A 22,731-nucleotide genomic window follows, 5' to 3' on the forward strand; every position below is an offset into this window, starting at 1 on the left:
CAAATATAAGACTAGAACATTGACCGAGTCCACAGGAGAGAATATTTTAACAGAAAAAGTAATGTTCCTTGAGTTTTGTCGGTGTTTAGAGGGAGAAAAAGTAGCTAGTTTACAGCTAACTGCTCTCTGTCTTGTCACTGAGCTTAACAGCAAGCAGAGGCATTGCTATGGATACTCACACAAGCAGAGCCGTGCACAGAGCGCATGCAGAGCGAGCAGCGCAGAGAGGGGGAGAACAGACAGAGACGGCTAATGGATCCTAACAAAGGAAGTTATTTCTTATTCCGCGTTCAGGCAAGTCCCAGCCCTAAAATTTGGCGGAAGCAATCAGGCCTGGGTAGGGTAGGGCCTGAACGTCGTGGGCATGGGTAGTGCTTGGGCTTAAAATTCATGACCGAGCAGGGCACTACTTCACGCAAGAATGTCATTATAGAACTCAACAATGATGATTTACTCTGTCAGCATACACTTTATACTGTATGTAAAACCCTTTGGGCTGCAAATACAGCATTGTATGCAAGGGGCTATACCACTGGGAAATGTCTGAACAGTATAAAGCGGGACTCACCTTTGACGTAGATGTAGGTGGAGCTGACGTCGGCGGAGGGCTGGGTGTACCTGCAGCTGTAGAGGCCCGTGTCGTTGGGGCTCAGGTGGCTCACCAGCAACTTACTGCAGTGGGCGTGCACCCGGGCCTCACACTCCTCCACGCGCACCCCCTCCGAGGTGACGTTCCTTCTAGGCAGTCTCCAGTGCAGTTGGGTGGCACCTCTGATAAAGACACAGCAGAAGTAAGCCCTAAGAACTGATAGAGGATCAGATATGATTTAGTTTCCCTAATGGTTAAAATGTGGATTGAGGGTAGGGAAATCGGATTCTAGATCTGTGGTTAAGGGCAACATCTAAGTCAATCGACAAAGTACAGAGGGTCTGAGAGGGTCAGTCAGACCACCTGCATCATCACTTTCTTATTACCCTCCTACCCCCACTAGGGCTCTGGGTCGTCACCCTCAGGTCAGCAGCATCACCAAGTCAAATACCTTCATTGTCTCACTTGATTTATGAACACAAACATACTCTCAAATGTTACAGGCACAAGCTCTTAAAGCTGGAATACTTAACTGAAGCAATAACAAAGCCGTCACCTAGCCTGGAGAAAATGTAACCTCTTTTAAATTCATAAACAGAGCTACGGATGCAAGGACGGACCATCCATGATATCAAAATGATAGTTTTAACCATGTTTTTAGAAGATACAGTGTTTGTTTACATGTACATTGTTTAAAACGAGGTTATATGTTGGCTTCTGATGGGCTACAACAGTTTAACTAAACTCGTGAGGCATACATAAGTTATATTCCTCAAGAATCAATGGGTATATACAATTCATTAAGTCCAAAAATGGATGTAGCAACCAAGGATTCTAGTTTTAAGAATCCATCTGAACTTTTATTTAAACTTATTCATATCTGTGTAATATTTTGGCTTTGACGTGACCTGACTGATTATGCGTATTTTCTGTTTTTTTGATAGTGGATATTCTCAGGAAAAGAAAGAGATGAATGGTTTGCAATAATTATTCTGTGGGAATTTCTCCAGTGTCACACCATTTTGTTCCGGTTGCCAGTTGATTAGGTCCAGCCCCTTCCCTCAGGACCTCTCAGATGATGTTTATTGGAAAGTGTTTAAAGGCCCTTCCAATAATCTCGAGTCATCTTGATAACTTGGACTTGCACATGGCTGAGATCTCTGGGATGATGTGTTCAAATAACACATATTCCAAACAATGGCCGTTTTTGAGGTCCCATTAAAAGCGATCCCAGAGGAGCTCGAAACATTTCTCGCTGCATACCACTGCCTCTGCCTACAGCGCCTTGGGTCAAGCAACTTCAAACTCTCATCAAGTGGCTAGAAACCATAGTTTCAGTCCGGGGACTTTTTAGCACATGGCCTTGGAGGGAAGCGTTGCATTAGGAGCACAGGGGTTAGCTTTCCTGAAGTGTCTAGAAAATGATGCAAGGCTCTCTAAACGCTTAACAAATGTGTGCACTTCAGACAGACAGGGGTCCCATCAGCCCCCGAGAGGAATTTGGAACAGATTGATAAATGGGGACCACACTGGTTCCTGGCTGGGAGTGTAACTGCCTAGCTGCCTCTGTGGTCTGACGGTCTGATGCTCCAGCAGTCCCTTTTACATTCCCTCTCCTTACTTTATCCTGGCCTAGCTGTCTAATGGTGCCAGACAGGCTTTCTTGGCAGGCCAGAGAACAGCCAACCACTGGAGCAGGACCAGGAGCTAATAAATGACATGGGAGGGGTGTTGGCATGAACCGGTTGGATGTTTGATGTAAGGCTTGCCAGGGAGTTCAGATTATTTCCGTACCTCTATCATCAAAATGAATGGCCTATTTTAAAAGGCATTTACACTTTTTTGTTCTGTCCATATGACCTAACCAAGAAAACCCCAGAGTTGTAAAAAACAAGTATTTCCTTGTCTGGTTGTGTGGGCAGGAACAACTCCTGACTCTTGTGATGGGGCCCTATAGAGTACAGATGTAGAATATTAATTTGAACACCCTGTTGCATGAGAACTTTCCTGCAATGTAGGACATTTAAAATGTGTAATGTATTTGTAATTTCCACTTTGAAATTTCAGTCTTGATTTTCCCTTAAGAAAAATGTATCAACCCCCATAAAAATGTCCATTAATTATAATCCACATAATAATTTACATTTCCTGTTGTTGTGGGATTATTTTACTGCTGTAGCAAACTGGTTAAAATTAAGATCCTACATCTGTAAGTTAAAACATATTTTCTGTTGGGGAACTTGTTGGTTCAGTATGTGTGTGTGTGTGTGTGTGTTTGTTTGTGGGTGCGTGCGTGCGTGCGTGTGAGTATGCGTGTGTGGCTGTATGTGTGTCATACCTGCAGGTGAGGGTGAGTGACTTCCCAGTGTGGTGAAGGTGTGTGTCCCCAGAGGGAAGCAGAAGAGGGGCCGGCAGGCTGACCTGACCTGTAAAACACAGAAACACACACACACATTCAGACATTGGCTAACACACTCAGTGGATACATTAATACACACTGCGCATTTCAAAGTGTTGCTTCATAGTAGTCTTACAGTAAACAACAAATTACACCATGCCTCTATTTACGGTCAACCAAATTACACCATGCCTTATTTACAGTGAAACAAATTACACTAGGCCTCTATACAGTCAACCAAATTACACTAGGCCTCTATACAGTCAACCAAATTACACCATGCCTCTATTTACAGTCAACCAAATTACACCATGCCTTATTTACAGTGAAACAAATTACACTAGGCCTCTATACAGTCAACCAAATTACACTAGGCCTCTATACAGTCAACCAAATTACACCATGCCTCTATTTACAGTCAACCAAATTACACCATGCCTTATTTACAGTCAACCAAATTACAGCATGCCTCTATTTACAGTCAACCAAATTACACCATGCCTCTATTTACAGTCAACCAAATTACACCATTCCTCTATTTACAGTCAACCTAATTACACCATTCCTCTATTTACAGTCAACCAAATTACACCATTCCTCTATTTACAATCAACCTAATTACACCATTCCTCTATTTACAGTCAACCTAATTACACCATTCCTCTATTTACAATCAACCTAATTATACCATTCCTCTATTTACAGTCAACCTAATTACACCATTCCTCTATTTACAGTCAACCTAATTACACCATTCCTCTATTTACAGTCAACCTAATTATACCATTCCTCTATTTACAATCAACCTAATTACACCATTCCTCTATTTACAGTCAACCTAATTACACCATTCCTCTATTTACAGTCAACCTAATTATACCATTCCTCTATTTACAGTCAACCTAATTACACCATTCCTCTATTTACAGTCAAGAATCCTACAGTCTGACTTACTAGTGGTGTGACAAATTCCTTGGGAGTTTTTACCCTGAGTCAGTACAGCCCATGTTCTGGTCTACTCTGCTGCTGGTTCTTATGCAAGTGGTGCTCTGCTGTGAAGGGGTCAGGGTTGGGGATCGGAGGGGTGGGGGTTGTTTCCGGTGCAGTCCATGTAGGGTAGGGCGCTGGATGAATACTGGTTTGGTCTGGTAGTGATGAGCTATGTAAGTGTGTTAGAGTGGGGTGGGTGGGAGGCATATGAGAAGGGGGGCGGGGGGGGGGGCATGGGGAGCAGCTGTGCACCTCAGCCAGCCAGACGGGTCAGTCACAACTTGGGAGAACCGGGCAGACCCAGATGAGCCCTGCAACATGTCAACAAGCACTTCCTCCCGATCAATCAGTCAATCTAGCTTGGTGGGGACTCTCTCTCTCTCTCTCTTCTTCTCTTTCTCATAACACTTATTTGGGCAGATGTACTTTTTTTTATTGACCTCTGATCTTGTTGATGCTCTGTATGCTATTATTACATTTGTAGGGAAGAGCGACAAAAGGGGAGGTTGAAACGGTGGATTTAAAATCCCAGTTGGGGGTGAGCCTGGCTGAAGCTGTTGATAGGTGCTGCTCGCGGTGCTCAGCATAGGAAGCACTGTCATTCTCTCTGCTGTCCGTGAGGTGTGACGGTCTCATAAGTGATTTCCGTCTTTTGACTCTCTACTCCCCAAGCAGCTTGTGTACTGACAACCTTCGGTTTAGTCGCCAGGCAAACACGATCATGACATTTTCTCTTTAGGTGCGGATATCTGCAGCGAAGCTTTTACTTGAGTCATACAGTATCCAGACAGTCAATGGAATTACACAACAAGGCTAATTCCCTGTGTGGACTCCAGAAACACACACACACACAAATGCACGTGAACACAACACACACACACACACAATCAAAAGTACACAGAGTTCGGATATGTTTCACTGTGGGAGTCTGAACAGCTGTTGTCCATGAATGAACTGCCCATGCCAATGTTGGCACTCAATATCAACTTCCCCCCCCAAAATGTTATAACATCATTGTTTCGTATGAGTCCAAGGTTATTTGGAGGGGAAGGGATGTGGTCAAAGGTTTTTATAGTGATCAAAACATTCCTCTCAGTATGACAGAGTACTACAGTATAGGGTCTACATCGCTCTCTTTAATACTTCTACTTACGCTAAACCTAAATCAGAGATCACAATCTTCAGACACGTTATGACTCTGTCGTTATGACTTTTTTCTTATTGCCCATGTGTGTATTTACGCATGAATGGATGGATCGATGTGTACATAAACAAAGGCCTGAAAAATATGACGGTGCATATTTCAAACCACCGAGATTCCTAGAAAACGGTCCTGCATAAAGCTAATGTTTCCTAAAGCTCATATGTTGTCCATTAATGCTTTAAATAATATATATATATTCCTAAAAAGTCTTGTTTACTAGGGCTGGGCATTGCCAGGGACCTCACGATACGATATTATCATGATACTTAGGTGCCACTATGTATTGCGATCCTATACTGCGATCTTATTGCGATTTGATGATTCAAACATTTTTCTCACTACATGTCTGCTGGAGAGAGACGAGAGATCACAAGAAAATTTGTTTTGATCAGTCAGGGAAACAAAAGAGCTGAAAATATGTTGGCGCACTATTTAAAAGGAAGATGGAGAACAAGCTACAGGATGAAAAATACCAGATTTATGGTGCAGGTACAGCTGACTAGTGCTAGCTAACGCTACCTACAGTAGCAAAAATTGGAGTCAACTATCTATATAATATCGTCCAAAAGTAGTATTGCGATATGTACTGTATGGAATTATTTCCCGAATCACTATTTTTTTTACTGTTTACATACAGTGAGGGAAAAAAGTATTTGGTCCCCTGCTGATTTTGTACGTTTGCCCACTGACAAAGAAATGATCCGTCTATAATTTTAATGGTAGGTTTATTTGAACAGTGAGAGACAGAATAACAACAAATAAATCCTGAAAAACGCATGTCAAAAATGTTATAAATTCATTTGCATTTTAATGAGGGAAATAAGTATTTGACCCCCTCTCAATCAGAAAGATTTCTGGCTCCCAGGTGTCTTTTATACATGTAAGGAGCTGAGATTAGGAGCATACTCTTAAAGGGAGTGCTCCTAATCTCAGCTTGTTACCTGTATAAAAGACAACTGTCCACAGAAGCAATCAATCAATCAGATTCCAAACTCTCCACCATGACCAAGACCAAAGAGCTCTCCAAGGATGTCAGGGACAAGATTGTAGACCTACACAAGGCTGGAATGGGCTACAAGACCATCGCCAAGCAGCTTGGTGAGAAGGTGACAACAGTTGGTGCGATTATTCGCAAATGGAAGAAACACAAAATATCAATCTCCCTTGGCCTGGGGCTCCATGCAAGATCTCACCTCGTGGAGTTGCAATGATCATGAGAACGGTGAGGAATCAGCCCAGAACTACATGGGAGGATCTTGTCAATGATCTCAAGGCAGCTGGGACCATAGTCACCAAGAAAACAATTTGTAACACACTACGCCGTGAAGGACTGAAATCCTGCAGCGCCCGCAAGGTCCCCCTTCTCAAGAAAGCACATATACATGCCCGTCTGAAGTTTGCCAATGAACATCTGAATGATTCAGAGGACAACTGGGTGAAAGTGTTGTGGTCAGATGAGACCAAAATGGAGCTCTTTGGCATCAACTCAACTCGCTGTGTTTGGAGGAGGAGGAATGCTGCCTATGACCCCAAGAACACCATCCCCACCGTCAAACATGGAGGTGGAAACATTATGCTTTGGGGGTGTTTTTCTGCTAAGGGGACAGGACAACTTCACCGCATCAAAGAGACAATGGACGGGGCCATGTACCGTCAAATCTTGGGTGAGAACCTCCTTCCCTCAGCCAGGGCATTGAAAATGGGTCGAGGATGGGTATTCCAGCATGACAATGATCCAAAACACACGACCAAGGCAACAAAGAAGTGGCTCAAGAAGAAGCACGTTAAGGTCCTGGAGTGGCCTAGCCAGTCTCCAGACCTTATCCCATAGAAAATCTGTGGAGGGAGCTGAAGGTTCGAGTTGCCAAACGTCAGCCTCAAAACCTTAATGACTTGGAGAAGATCTGCAAAGAGGAGTGGGATAAAATCCCTCCTGAGATGTGTGCAAACCTGGTGGCCAACTACAAGAAACATCTGACCTCTGTAATTGCCAACAAGGGTTTTGCCACCAAGTACTAAGTCATGTTTTGCAGAGGGGTCAAATACTTATTTCCCTTATTAAAATGCAAATCAATTTATAACATTTTTTACATGCGTTTTTCTGGATTTTTTGGTTGTTATTCTGTCTCTCACTGTTCAAATAAACCTACTATTAAAATTATAGACTGATCATTTCTTTGTCAGTGGGAAAACGTAGAAAATCAGCAGGGGATGAAATAATTTTTTACCCCACTGTATGACCTCCAGTATACTAAAGCTGATGTTATGTTACAGTATTATTGTTTGGTTGAAATTGAACTTGACTCTCATTCAAAAACTCTACCACTCCACCACTTTTGTTCCACACTTTGATCCACTTGCTTTTACATAAGAGTCTCTCTCTCTCACACACACACAAACACACCACATATTACAACCTGACCTCACTACTCACTGGAGGGAAACTCTTCTCCTAAAACCAGGCTGTTGCCTCTGCTCTGCTCTGCAACAAACTACAGATGGATGGTTCCCACTTTAAAAGACCCGTCATGAAGCCGTCCGCCCTGTGTCCCCCCCGCCCCCACCGAACAGCTGTGTGCTGCATTCCTCCAGTGGAACGCCTGAAAAATTCCAGAAATTGTGCTTGTTGTGGTGGTTTTGTTCAGAGGGTCCAAGACATGGTTCTCATCAGGAGCCATAAAAAAAGAGGACAGGCATGGAACCAACAAAAAACCGAGAGAGAGCAATCACTATCCGATGCCTCTCTGGGTTGCCATATTTAGCTCACTGCTGGTTGGCGTTGGGCTCTTGTGACAGTTTTCAAACAGTAGTTGACATTGGTAGTGTTACTCTGGGACCTCCATTCATAAGTCCCTAGCCTCCCTCTGTGCAGAGCTGGGGAAACAACAAAGAACGGGACATTGTGTTTTGAAAACACGTGTGGTCGTTCCACTTCCAGGAAGGACTTTTGCTTTTGCTTCTAAAAGGTTGGGATTCCAAGCTCTATTTGGACGTGTTTGGGGTCAAGCTAAACGGAAAGCAAAAACGTAGTCAGAGAACAAACGAGGCCTCCAAACAATGACAAATTTGAACATTTTTAAACTAATCCAAATCCTATCTTTGTGTCTAGTCCCCATGGAAATCAGTGGGCTATTTAAAACACCCAAAATAGTTTCAGCTGTTTTCTGCAAGACACTTATGTAATCCGAAAACTATCTCATGAGCTGTTCATTGACTACAACTCAGCGTTCAGCACCATTGTGCCTTTCAATCTCATAATTAAGATAAGAACCCTGGGCAGTGGTGGAAAAAGTACTCAATTGTCATACTTGAGTAAAAGTAAAGATACATTAATAGAAAATGACTCAAGTAAATATGAAAGTCACCCAGTAAAATAGTACTTGTGTAAAAATCTAAAAGTATTTGGTTTTAAATATACTTAAGTATCAAAAGTAAAAGTATAAATAATTTCAAATTCCTTATATTAAGAAAACCAGAAGGCACAATGTTTGTGTTATTTATATTTATGGATAGCCTGGGGCACAGTCCAACACTCAGACATTATTTACAAATGAAGCATTTAGTGAGTCCACCAGATCAGAGGCAGTAGGGCTGACCAGGGATGTTTTCTTGATAAGTGAGTAAATTGGACCATTTTCCTGTACTGCTAAGCATTCAAAATGTAACGAGTACTTTTGGTTGTCAGGGAAAATGTATGGAGTAAAAGGTACATCATTTTTTTCAGGAATGTTGTGAAGTAAAAGTAAAAGTTGTCAAAAATATAAATAGTAAAATACAGATACCCCCCCCAAAATACTTAAGAAGTACTTTAAAGCATTTTTTGTTAAGTACTTTATACCACTGACCCTGGGATTAAACACCTCCCTCTGCAATTGAATCCTAGACTTCCTGATGGGCTACCCCCTGGTGGTGAGGGTTGGCAACAACACATCCGCCACACTGACCATCAACACGGGGGCCCCTCAGGGGTGCGTGCTTAGTCCCCTCCTGTACTCCCTGTTCCCCCACGACTGCATAGGGGAATCGACTCGGCACAACTCCAACATCATCATTAAGTTTGCAGACGGCATGACAATGGTAGGCCTGATCACCGACAACGATGAGACAGCCTTCAGGGAGGAGGTCAGAGACCTGGCAGTGTGGTGCCAGGACAACAACCTCTCCCTCAACATCAGCAAGACAAAGGAGCTGATTGTGGACTACAGGAAACGGAGGGCCTAGCACGCCCCCATTCACATCGACGGAGCTGTAGTGGAGCGGGTTGAGAGCTTCAAGTTCTTCGGTGTCCACATCACTAAAGATCTATTATGGTCCAAACACATCAACACAGTCTTGAAGAGGGCACAACAATGCCTCTTCCCCATCAGGAGGCTAAAAAGATTTGACATGGGCTCTCAGATCCTCAAAATGTTCTATAGCTGCACCATTGAGAGCATCTTGATTGGCTGCGTCACCGCTTGGTATGGCAACTGGCATCCGACCGCAAGGCGCTACAGTGGGTAATACGTACGGCCCAGTAAATCACTGGGGCCGAGCTCCCTGCGATCCAGGACCTCTATACCAGTCACCCAGTCATAGACTGTTCTCTCTGCTACGGCACTGCAAGCGGTACCGATGCACCAAGTCTGGAACCAACAGGATGCTGAAGAGCTTCTACCCCCAAGCCATAAGACTGCTAAATATTTAGTTAAATAGTTAACCAACAGATACCTGGAATATTTGCATTGACCCTTTTTGCACTAATCTCTTTTGACTCTTCACTTACGCTGCTGTTACTGTTTATTATCTATCCCGTTGCCTGGCCACTTCATCTCTACCAATATTTACATATCTTCCTCAATTACCTTGTACACTACCTGTTCTAATCGACTCAGTACTGGTACCCTGGGTATATAGCCAAGCTTTCATTTCTCATTGTGTATTTATTCCTGGTGCTATTACATTTATATTTATTCCTGGTGTTATTACATTTCTATTTAGTCCTGGTGTTATTACATTTCTATTTACGCCTGGTGTCATTATATTTCTATTTATTCCTGGTGTTATTCCTTTTTTATTTATTCCTTGTATTATTGTTATCTATTATTTATATATTTCTCTCTGCATTGTTGGGAAGGACCTGTCAGTAAGCATTTCACTGTTAGTCTACACCTGTTATTTACCAAGCATGTGACAAATTCAATTTGATTTGATGTTAAATCCTTTAGGTAAGAAACTGCTGCTGAACCCAATATGATGCCGCTTAAGGGTTTGAACTGGGGATTTCCTCCCAAACACAGTCATCTCATACCATAATAATGGGGTTTTATTACGCAGTATTACACACGTGCTGTTGGCAACTAGCCCGGAATGCCTTTCTACTGCCACATTCAGACTCTCACTCTCTCTCGTTCTATCTCTCTTCCTCTTTAAAGTGCCTGGAATAATGTATGGAATTCCCTCATGTCTCTGTGTGCTTCCCGTGCTTCCCGTCCTACCATGTACCAGTAAGGCAGTCTCTGGAGTGAGGGTGAGAGGATATATTTTGGGGTCTTCAAGGCAAAAACAACAATGTGGAATAATGACTCCCTCGTTTAACCTTGCCACTCCATCTCTTTGTAAGTCCAACATGGGGAACAAAGGGCAGAGAGTTGATGGGGGGACGGGGGACGGGGGGGGACACTCCTTTATAAAAGATAAAGGTCAGAGGCTTGTGAGTCATATTCGCTGCAGTGTGTCCATGGATACAGCAGAGTAGCATAACAGTAGCCAGCTATAGTCAGTCAGTTTCCACCAACATGATCACTGGCTTCCTGTACTGCACTGGGTCCCCATTTTTACCTCAATGGCACATTATAACATTTCCACACATTTTACACAATAAATTTAGTTTAAGCAACTGGCTTTAGCACTACTGTGAATTTCCCAAACAAGGAACTTGAAAATATTCCATTATTAATTTCAAGGCTTTACTGGCTCACAGTTGGTGGGCTATAATGGATTGTGAGGTTACATTGGGGTTAACCTGTCCTGCACTGTTATATTCATTGCCTCATGGCGTGACGATACAGCCATCCCGCTGCGATGTTGTTCTGAGCCAGTGGTATTTTGGGAGTTGTCTTTAGGTTGAATGTGTCAGAACAAACACACAGAAAGACAAACTCACAAGATTTTCTATGCTCTGGTGGGAGATTTACAACAGAGAGCTGAAAACATTGACAAGAGTGGGGACCACCTGCCAAAATAAGAAGTTGCTACTACTACTGCACTTTCTGTGCAGTTAGAGTTTCTCCTCATGTGTTGAGAATACACTCTCACACTGGGTCCTTCAGAAATCACTGCACTTTGCCAACAATACGGGTCTTTCAGAAATCACTGCACTTTGTCAACAATACAGGTCCTTCCCAAATCACTGCACTTTGCCAACAATACGGGTCTTTCAGAAATCACTGCACTTTGCCAACAATACGGGTCTTTCAGAAATCACTGCACTTTGTCAACAATACAGGTCCTTCCCAAATCACTGCACTTTGCCAACAATACGGGTCTTTCAGAAATCACTGCACTTTGCCAACAATACGGGTCCTTCAGAAATCACTGCACTTTGCCAACAATACGGGTCTTTCAGAAATCACTGCACTTTGCCAACAATACGGGTCCTTCAGAAATCACTGCACTTTGCCAACAATACGGGTCCTTCAGAAATCACTGCACTTTGCCAACAATACGGGTCCTTCAGAAATCACTGCACTTTGCCAACAATACGGGTCTTTCAGAAATCACTGCACTTTGTCAACAATACAGGTCCTTCCCAAATCACTGCACTTTGCCAACAATACGGGTCCTTCAGAAATCACTGCACTTTGCCAACAATACGGGTCCTTCAGAAATCACTGCACTTTGCCAACAATACGGGTCCTTCAGAAATCACTGCACTTTGCCAACAATTTGGTTAAGACAACAGTAAAAGAGAGTTACTTTTTTATTAGCCCGTAGATTACCCCTTGGAGACAGAATGTCCCTGCATCTCCTTTAAAAAGGCAGAATAAAGGACAATGGGTGGCCAGTCAGTTTTTCCTGGTAATACAGAATAAAATGTGGCTAACTATAGGAATATCCTGTATAACGAGATTCCTACGAGCTCTTCCAACGTGTAAGCCAGGAGGATTCTTGTTCCATAACATGTGAGGTTACAACTGGCTGGTGGACAGAAGCTCCTTGAAATTTAAATCACATGAAGGGGTTAATATAAAATATATTGCCAGCTCAGCAAGAAAGATATGTGTCTTATAGAGGGGGATGCTGCTATCATCACTGTTAATAACAGCGATAACAACTGATCCCTGAATGTAAAATTCCCAGATTCAACTGAAGTGCTTCTGCTGTGCAGTTAGAAGTCTCCCAATCCAAGAATCCATCATGCACAAGAGAGGTACGAGAGCTAAGGAAACCTGCCAACACCAACAGCTGAGTTAATATTTCACCTTGGAATAACACCACATTGGTGGATATGTTGGCAGCAGTCTAGCCCATCAGAGAGAAACAGAGATGCTTGGTGTGTGTGTGTGTGTGTGTGTGTGTGTGTGTGTGTGTGTGTGTGTGTGTGTGTGTGTGTGTGTGTGTGTGTGTGTGTGTGTGTGTGTGTGTGTGTGTGTGTGTGTGTGTGTGTGTGGGTGGGTGGGTATGTAGGCTGCATGACACGGACATACCGTTGGTGAGGGATGAGCTCCCTTTGAACTTAGATGACCTCTCCCTGTCACTCCCATTGGCCATCTCAAGCGCCCACAGAGGGGAGAAAAAATATTTGAAAAATAAACTTAACTGGAACATCACACTCCTTAACCCAGAGAAACAGCTTCAACAGGCACACTGGACCATGGAGTTTCCATTTGACACTACAGGCTGACTTTTGGAACAGGTTGTTTGAATTGGAAACAAAGTTAAGGGAGATGTGAGGCCAGTGAAGTGCATGGTTGGATAATGTTACATTTGATCCTCTCAGTTATTCCCTTTAACTAAGCGGCTGAAATGGATAGGCAAAGACTTTGACTTTGTTTAGTATTTGTGGTTTTTGGGGCTGAAAATGACGAAACTTAGATCCCATTTTGGTTTGAAGAGTTTTCTCACCACTTCCCCTTCCCCTCATCTAATTTTGTGTGATTCAGTCAATGACTTATGGTCAGCGGAACACCTACTGTGCTCTAGGTCTCCATTAACTGTGGCGTGGGTGTCAAAACCATGCCATAAACTCCCTGACTCATCTGAATCGGTTCTAGTTTCCAAACCACAACCCTGCTCTGGATCTGACCTTCCAGCAGCTGGGCAGTGTCAAGCATCATTTCTGAAGGTGACTGAGATAGTTCCCATCTGAACGTTCTGTTCCCATCAATGTGATGATAGGCAACAATCCCAAGAGAGATTATATTGTCCCACGGGAAATAGCCACGGTAATAGACAAAGTGGGGTTAAACCTGGTTGTAATGCATAGTCCAACTTTACTGCGTAGTGCACACACCCTATCACTGTACTGGTGGAGGGAGAACTTGTATTATTTTTTTTACATTTTTTTTTTACATTTTAGTCATTTAGCAGACGCTCTTATCCAGAGCGACTTACAGTAGTGAATGCATACATTTCATACAATTTCATACATTTTTTTCCTGTGCTGGCACCCCATGGGAATCGAACCCACAACCCTGGTGTTGCAAACACCATGCTCTACCAACTGAGCTACAGGGAAGGCTGTAGCTCAGACAGAGAACACAAGACAGAGTTACATCAAATAAAGCTCTGTTTTCATGGTCCCGAGCAAAGAGCTGCTGCAGGAAAGAACTCTCTGGCTGTCAGAGCCATCAGGCTTCAGATAGTGCCAGCGGGCCGAGGAGGAGAGAAGCGCTGGACTCATGCCTTGCGCTAAATCAAAAGCAGTCACACATACCACTCAGAGTAAAATATGTGCTAATCATTTTTACTTGACCTCTCTATCATTGAATGAGTCTTAAGGAATGTAATGGTTAAATGGGGTTGACAGGAATGTAATGGTTAAATGGGGTTGACAGGAATGTAATGGTTAAATGGGGTTGACAGGAATGTAATGGTTAAATGGGGTTGACAGGAATGTAATGGTTAAATGGGGTTGACAGGAAAGGCCTAATAAGGGTCCGCTTTGATCTGGAGAGAGTTGGGTAACAAATACAATATACTAATGTTAGCGTTTGCTTTTTGCGATAGGAAAGAGGATTTACCAATTTCAAGCATCTATAATCAACACCTCTTATTTCACTTATCTCTACATGTACATTTTAGATTTTAGTCATTTAGCAGACACTCTTATCCAGAGCGACTTACAGTAGTGAATGCAGTGCCTTACAAATCCACCAAAAATCTCAATGACTCCCAATACTAAACAAAGTCACATCACCAGCACAATAAGGAATAAATGCCTGTTTTTCAATTTAGTTGGGTTTATTTCAGATTATTTGTAGTGGACAAATCACCTACCCATCTCTGTGGTAATGTACCTGTCCATCTGACCAAACCTCTCCCCATCCCTGTCTTTAGACCCCATTTACTATTAATGGCCCTACCATACAGCCAATCACCATGCAGAAATGGTCTCCCTTTCCTCCTCCCCATTGTCTTGAGATTGGGGCTGGACATACATTGGTGGTTGACTGTGAGCGTAAGGAGCTCCGGGAAGGAATATTTTCTCAGGTAGCGTGTCACATTTCCGTGACTTCTACTGGCCAGAACAATACCAGGGTGCCTCCTGCCCCTCCATCCGCTTCCTCCTTGTGTCTTTCCCACGCTCCGCTTGTGGACAGTGAAGGAAATCTATTTGGAAACATTGTAGACAAAGCTAGACACTAAAAAAGTAGCAGGGGATGGAGGAGATAGATGGGGGCAGCATTTCCTCTGCTTGGATGTCATGTTTATTTGGACACGGGGAGGAAGACATATCTGTGTAGCACACCGGGACAGACACAATCTAGAGAAACATCCACCTTTTCTGCTCCATTTTGTTTACATGGAGAGGCATCAAGATCCCGGGGCTGCCAAGTGATAACAATGTGGCTTGCTTTGTGAAACATACATTCTATTCTCAAGATGTTGAACAACATTTCACTCAGGAGATCCACATGATAACAGTGCTAGAACACATATTTTCACCATAACTGAAAGACTGGTTCTGTTTTCAAATTGATTTCCCCTCCTCCAGGGGCCGAGTTTTCTGTAACACATCAGACATAGTTTCACCAATATCCAGTGCATTTCACACAAAAACGACCAATCTGAACGAACTCATTTGAGATTAACTGAGAACAGTGAACTAATGAGGTAATAGATGAAAGGTATAGGTGATAATAAACTCATAGGTATAGGTCATAAACTCACTAAAGTAAAACACCGCAGTAGCCGGTACCCAATTAGGCTAAATCCTCACTTCAATGGAAAGTGACATCTACTGGTGACAAGATGAACTGCAATGTCCGTACCTGTATGGATTCCTAATTGGCAGAACCTCAACCTTTAAATGAACTTGAATTACCATAATAACTGCATTTCAACGACATGGAATTTTAATTCCAAGAAAGAACAGGGGCATTTTCATTTTAACTTAGTTGGATTGTGTGATATGGTCATGATTTAAACAGGATTATCCTTGATAATGATCACCTCATAAACCTATGTCGTAAAGTGTCCATTCCAAAACAAAATGTGTTTATGTCTTCAAACTCTTGAATAAAAAAATACAATCTTCTTATTAATAGGCTGCATTCCAGAAAAATGACAGACTAAACGTGAAAATCAATCTCCAATTCTTCATATTTGACAGGGTAATAAATCACCAAATGTGGGGGCATTAAGTAACGAAATTATACTGAGATTCAACTCGCATAATCAAATAATACTTTTGGATAAACCATCTCTGGATAAAAATGGAATAATTCTTACCGGTTATATATGTGATCAAATGAAGTAGGATTGACAGTTTCGCGCAGTCGAGCGGGGCCATTCTGTCGACCACAGATGATAGGCCTACTTCAATAATATCAATCCCAAGGAAGAGCCAAAAGTGTTGGCTGAGGATGAAAACGGAGAAAATTCGTAGCTAGGGCTAATAGTCCAAAAGTGATATGACAAATTCCCTTTCGTTTTTAATCCCCAAAATCCTTAGATCAAAATCTAAGAAACTCAGCAGTTTTCCTTGTATCCCAGAGCTTGTTTTGCAGGACAGCTCCCCAGCGCAGTTTTGGTTCCAATTGAAGAGACAGATGAGAGCAGTCCCCGGGGGCAGGTGCGACCCGCGCGACAGTATCCCTCCCTCCTTGGAACTGATTGGATTGAATTTGAACAAGCGTTGCCACAAAGTGCCTGATTCCTAAAATATTCTGTACACGATAACAAAAGGCTCCAAATTTTAAATAAACAAAACACAGAGAAAAATCAACCATACATCCTCTGAACAACGTAGTGCAGACTAATTAATGCGCAACTGTCTGAAAGAATTTCTCATCCGCTTCGGTACTCGTACTCAGCACTGCTTGCAGTGCATGGCCGTTTGTGTCTTTATACTGAAAAACAAAGGAAGTATGCAACGTCACTTGTTCAGGACAAACTGCTGTGACAGTTTTCAGTTCTAGAAACACTTTCTGCATTTGAATTTCACTAATATGACATGTAAATATATTTAATATGTATTGATGACGGTATTGGCACCATCTTTGCTACATCATCAAACAGTTTAATCGCGTAAGGTTTTGAATGACTTGAAAAACTTTTCCAAGACTTTACTGACAGGAAAATAAAGATTATAAATGAATCAGTCAAACATCATTTACCCATTTAGTGCAACATCAACATTATACTACATTTCAATTCTTGAATTCACTGTTTCACAATTCAACAATTTGCACAGCCCTTCATTGCCCAATACAAGTCACAACGTTGCATGAAGAGAATGCAAAACAGCCTACTTGACCTTGATCAATTAAAAATAGTAAACCTAGTGTCTAAAAGTAGAGATTATCTTTTCTGGGGAAACCAGCATGAGGTGGGGTTTCTCAAAGGGGAAACATCGGTTCGAATTCTTAGAATAAATATTTGTTGGATTTATTTTTAACTTTAGAAACAGGATATACAGCGTTTTATATCAAATGTAAATAATCCTCTGTGCGTGGCGTGAGTCCACTGTTCCCAAGCAGCACCCCATGGTGTGTGGATGTGCAGCAGACTGTTTTCCTCCATCAATGCAACAAATGATATTGGCAGCTCTCTGTGGCAGGTACTGTAAATAAGAATATCCTGCCTCACCTTTCCGCCCATCACAACTCAAGACCTGCATGACCTACCATTCTGAGGAGTTGAGCAGCAGCGCAGTACCGCAGATCCAAACTGGGCTGCATGTGTTCCCTAATGGCCCCTGGACAACTGATAGGTGAGGCCCACTACTCACTCTGCGGTCTGCGGAGAACACCATTCTTCCACATCATTATTTTGAGAACATGGTAAATCATTGATCAGGCTCGACTTGTAGTGGGAGTCATGGCATTTTTCTGCGCAAATGTGTGCGATTCATTCTGCACATCATAAACCATGATGATTTAACTCGATACGAGGAATTCATCATAAACGTGACACCAGATTATTGAAGGTGAATAATATGCCCATAAATGCATGATAAATCACTTTTACTGACACACATGAAGTCAATCATTCATCAAGAATTGATAAGATGAATACCCTGGCCTGAAGTAACTTTTATGTTTACTTTTTCGTTTTTAAATGTATCAATACAAAAAAGGTTGAAAGAATACCAGAGAAATCAACTCAGTATCGAGTAGGCCTAAACAGCGACATCTCACTGACTGTAAAGAATGGAGACAGAAAGAGGGCAGGATATACACTTTATAAGTAACTGACTTCATAATATGATGAAACAATCTTTATCACACCATTTACCTTTTGTTCCATCTTGAGCACGAGACATCAGTTTGTGACTGGTCATGTGCCTGTCGTGTTCCACCTAGCATGCCTCCAGTTTATGTATAGTGTGTTCACTCATATGATAGAGTGAGTCTTCAGAGAGCAGGGCAGTGAGGGCACATTCCCCTTGGACTGGGAGGGAAGCTAGATAAGACTCGGGCAGGAACAATTGCTGGAAGCGGAGAGCTGAAAGAGGTGAGGTTTTAAGACGTTTTATTTTAGAATCTGTTGTAGCCTACGAAACACAATAAGAGGGCCTGGCCAGTTCTACACACGCAGCTTGCCGTCTTTCCTTTGACCCAACAATAAAGGCTTAGTAAAAGGAGTGGTAGCAGCAACAAAGACTTTCTTCAGGGAGGCCCTGACCGCCGGTGACCAAAGGACCATGATGGATATAGAATGTAAACGATACCCCCTATTCAAAAGATCTCTCGCATACGATGGTACAGGAGGCTCGAACATCTTCTGACGTATGCAGTGCGCTACACAATGTCATGGTCCTGGAGTTATGTTCAGTTTGTTTTGACTGATGTTTACATCGCATCATGCAACAATCATCTCTGATTAATATGTAACTTTTACCTGTTGTAGCCTTGACTGGGACTAGGCTTTATCGGGAATTGCATTTTATGTAGGCTATGTCAAGACTATTATATGAAAATCAATTGTTAAGAGTTTATTATTCTCATTACATCTTTATTATCCTACATAGTCCTCTCAATATACTGTATTATGGATCAGAGTATACACAGGATACGTTGATAGGCTATTCATTGCTCCAGTATCAGACACCATCTTGTGGGTGTAAAATAGAATTGCACCAAAAGTTTTCATTGGAAATTAGAAAGAACAGTGGATTTTATTTTTCAGCTCTAAAACGTTTACATTTCATTTAATTTACAAAATAGTTTAGTAAAAAAAAAGCTATTATAGAAAACAATTATTCGGCCTAACTGACAATTTGAGATTCAAGCAAAACAATGAACTAGAGATGTGGGCTCCCGATCTCGGTTGCTGACATAAGTAGAATTTTTAAGCGTTGCCGGCCGGTACGGTATCTCGAGCTTCGTCCTTAGTGCATGCGTAGACCAGCTGGATGGAATATATGGACATATTCCACCTCTCAATATCCCAGTCTGTTGTCCCTATGTGCTTCAAGATGTCCACCATTGTTCCTGTACCCAAACAAGCTAAGGTAACTGAACTAAATGACTATGGTCCCGTTGCATTCACCTCTGTAATCATGAAGTGCTTTGAGAGGCTAGTCAAGGACCATATCACTTTGTTATTCCTAATCTACAGTATATCAATGACCTTGCTGCTGTGTCTTCTACCGTACGTCCCATTCTCTTTGTTGATGATAGCAATTTGATTTTATCACACAAGAATTTTGATTTACTAATTTCTGAAGCCAACTCAGGTATGGCCAAATTTTCCAAATGATTCCAGATAAACAAATTATTTTTAAAAGTAAAAAAAATCCTACTTTATTGTATTCACTAGTAAGAATACAAAATATTCAAAAAAATAAAAATAAAGAGCCAGAATCTCAATTGGTGGAAATGAAATGGACAAGTGAAATCCACTAGATTCCTCTGAGTTCTAATTGATGAAAAGTTATCCTGGAAAGATCATATTCAGTTTGACTGCAGTAAAGTGATGAAATATGTTGATATCATCATCAAGATTAGTGGTTTGGTTCATCATGATTGCTTCCTAACTCTACTTACCCATATCTCATTTACTGTGATATTATCTGGGCTAGTACATATGCCTCCTACCTACACAAATTGCTCATCATACAAAATAAATGTGCAAGACTAGCCACCTTCTCTAATTACCTGGGTACATCTGCACCTTGGTTTAAGAAACTCAATATCTTGTCTATTTACGACATTAATGTACACCAATTATGCACTGTCATCTACAAATACTCATACCTCCCAGACAGTTTACCTAAACCCTTCAATTGATTCTTCTAGGTTAATTCTGAAATCCATCTATATAACACAATACACTGTGATAACCTTCACCCTCCCCACATAGTCCATTCTCTATCAGATACAGAGGTACCGTACTCTGGAATTCTTATCTTCACATTGCCAAAACCTCATCATCCCTCAATAACTTCAAGTGAAGACTGGGGGTGAGCCTGATAAACCAAACTACCCAATAATCCCCTCTATGTAGTTTTTTCTTGCATACTGAGTATATCATGCACAATTATAATTAATATGCTTTTTTTAACTGATTGAACAAACTTTTTTTTATATACTTATTGTCACGTCCTGACCAGTAAAGGGGTTATTTGTTATTGTAGTTTGGTCAGGACGTGGCAGGGGGTGTTTGTTTAGAGTATTTCGGGGTTTGTTGGGCTATGTACTTATGTAAGAGGGGTGTTTGTTTTATGTGTTCCGGGGTTGTTTGGTCTATGTTCTATGTTAGTGTATTTCTATGTTCAGTCTAGTTTATCTATTTCTATGTTTAGTTCATTGGATTGACTTTCAATTGGAGGCAGCTGTTCCTCGTTGCCTCTGATTGAAGGTCCTATGTATAGGGGTGTTTTTGTATGGGGATTTGTGGGTAGTTGTTTCCTGTTTTGTGTCTGTGCACCTGACAGGACTGTTTAGTGTCGTTCGTTGTTTTGTATACGTGATTTGTTTGTTTTTCCTTCATTTGATTTAATAAAGAAGATGAGTATACACGTTCCCGCTGCATCTTGGTCTAATCCTTACGACGCCCGTTACACTTATATTTGAGGAGTGGTTTTCATATAAGCCCTTTTGGGCGTCCAACTTCACCTGCACACCGTTTTTACCAGTTTTCTTATCTGTACTGTTTTGTCTTTCAGTTATTTTCTTCGGTGCGAATAAATAAACCTCAACCCTCCACCTTGCCCGACACCCTAGACCCACAAAAATGTGCATACCGCCCCAACAGATCCACGGATGACGCAATCACCATTGCACTGCACACTGCCCTATCCCACCTGGACAAGAGGGATACCTATGTGAGAATGCTGTTCAACGACTACAGCTCTGCTTTCAATACCATAGTGCCATCCAAGCTTGTCACTAAGCTCAGGGCCATGTGTCTGAACTCATCCCTGTGCAACTGGGTCCTAGACTTCCTAAGGGGCCGAACCCAGGTGATGAGGGTAGGCAACAACATCTCCACCACGCTGATCCTCAACCCGGAGCCCCACAGGGGTGTGTGCTCGGCCCCCTCCTGTACTCCCTATTCACCCATGGCTACGTATGACTCCAATTCAATCATCAAGTTTGCTGACAACACAACAGTGGTAGGCCTGATTACCAAGAACAATGAGACACCCTACAGGGAGGAGGTTAGTGCCCTGGCGGAGTAGTGCCAGGAAAATAAGCTCTCCCTCAATGTAAAAAAAAACAAGGAGCGCCAAGAGACAGAAGAGGGAGCACACCCCCATCCACATTGACGGGGTTGCAGTGGAAAGGGTCAAAAGCTCCTTGGCGTGCACATCACTGAGGACCAGAAATGGTTCCACCACAAGTGGTGAAGAAGGCACAACAGTGTCTCTTCAACCTCAGGCAGCTGAAAAAATGTGTCAAGGCCCCTAAGACCCTCACAAACTTCTACAGATGCGCCATTAAGAGCATTTTGCTGGGCTATATCACCACCTGGTATGGAAACTGCATCGCCCTCAACTGCATGGCTCTCTAGAGGGTGGTGCTGTCAGCCCAACGCATCACCGGGGAAACGCTGCCTGCAGTGTCGGATTAAGAAATCATAATCCACAGTCATTTTTTATACACTATTGATCCTCTGTGGATAAATTATGTACTCTGGTGTATTTTGAACAGTGAGAGAAGGCTACTGTGGTTGTTTAAAATTGCAATATCTATTTTAATATTTGTTGCCTCTTGGGTCCCAGCCTTGACTCACATAATTGACTAGTAGTAGTCACATTTGCTTATTATGCAGTTTACATTTTTTATTTTTTTGATCAGTTACCTAATCAAGGCAGGGCCCTCCAGTTACCCAGGTGGGCCCCTACCTCCTCACCCCATCTGATGATAAGCAGAGTGGCAGCAGGCAGCAGCAGGCTGTCTACACTCATTGAGACTGGGCTCCTGAGTCCTCCTGTGGTTGGCAGTTGCAGTAGAAAAAATACAAAATATTTATTACATATATAATATATTTTTTAAACACTTTTCTGTGGGGGGGGGGGGTCCTCTTGGGACCCCACGGGCCTGGGCCCAGGGGCTTCAGCCCCGGTAAGCCCCTGCATTCATCTGGCCCTGGTTGCCTGCCCTCCAGGACACTAACAGCACTTGGTGTCAAAGGAAGGCCAAGAAAATCATTAAGGACCCAAGCCGCTGACTGTTCACTCTGCTACCATCTGGCAGACAGAGACAGTACAGGTGCATCAGAGCCAGGACCTATAGACTGAGAAACAGCTATCACCAGGGCCCAGGAAACAGGATGCATCAGAGCTCAATTACGAGTCTCATAGTAAAGTGTGTCAATACTTATGTAAATAAGGTATTTCTGTTTTTTTTATACATTTGCTAACATTCATAAAAACCTGTTATGGGGTATTGTGTA

At 42.3% G+C, this 22,731-nt stretch overlaps 1 protein-coding gene across 1 annotated transcript in view; it reads right to left on the reverse strand.

Moving 5' to 3' along the window:
- LOC106604726 (vascular endothelial growth factor receptor kdr-like) overlaps positions 1-16,704 on the reverse strand; it is a 70,037-nt gene extending 53,333 nt beyond the window's left edge. Inside the window, exons 1-3 of the mRNA XM_014199675.2 lie at positions 16,117-16,704; positions 2,928-3,015; positions 569-771 (exon numbers count right to left, since the gene is read on the reverse strand). Coding sequence (XP_014055150.1) covers positions 569-771; positions 2,928-3,015; positions 16,117-16,177 — 352 coding nt within the window. The 5' untranslated portion in view covers positions 16,178-16,704. The remainder of the gene's footprint in view (positions 1-568; positions 772-2,927; positions 3,016-16,116) is intronic.
- Positions 16,705-22,731: the final 6,027 nt, after the last annotated feature.

This window comes from Salmo salar, chromosome ssa05 (assembly GCF_905237065.1).
Source record: "Salmo salar chromosome ssa05, Ssal_v3.1, whole genome shotgun sequence".
NCBI lineage: Eukaryota > Metazoa > Chordata > Actinopteri > Salmoniformes > Salmonidae > Salmo > Salmo salar.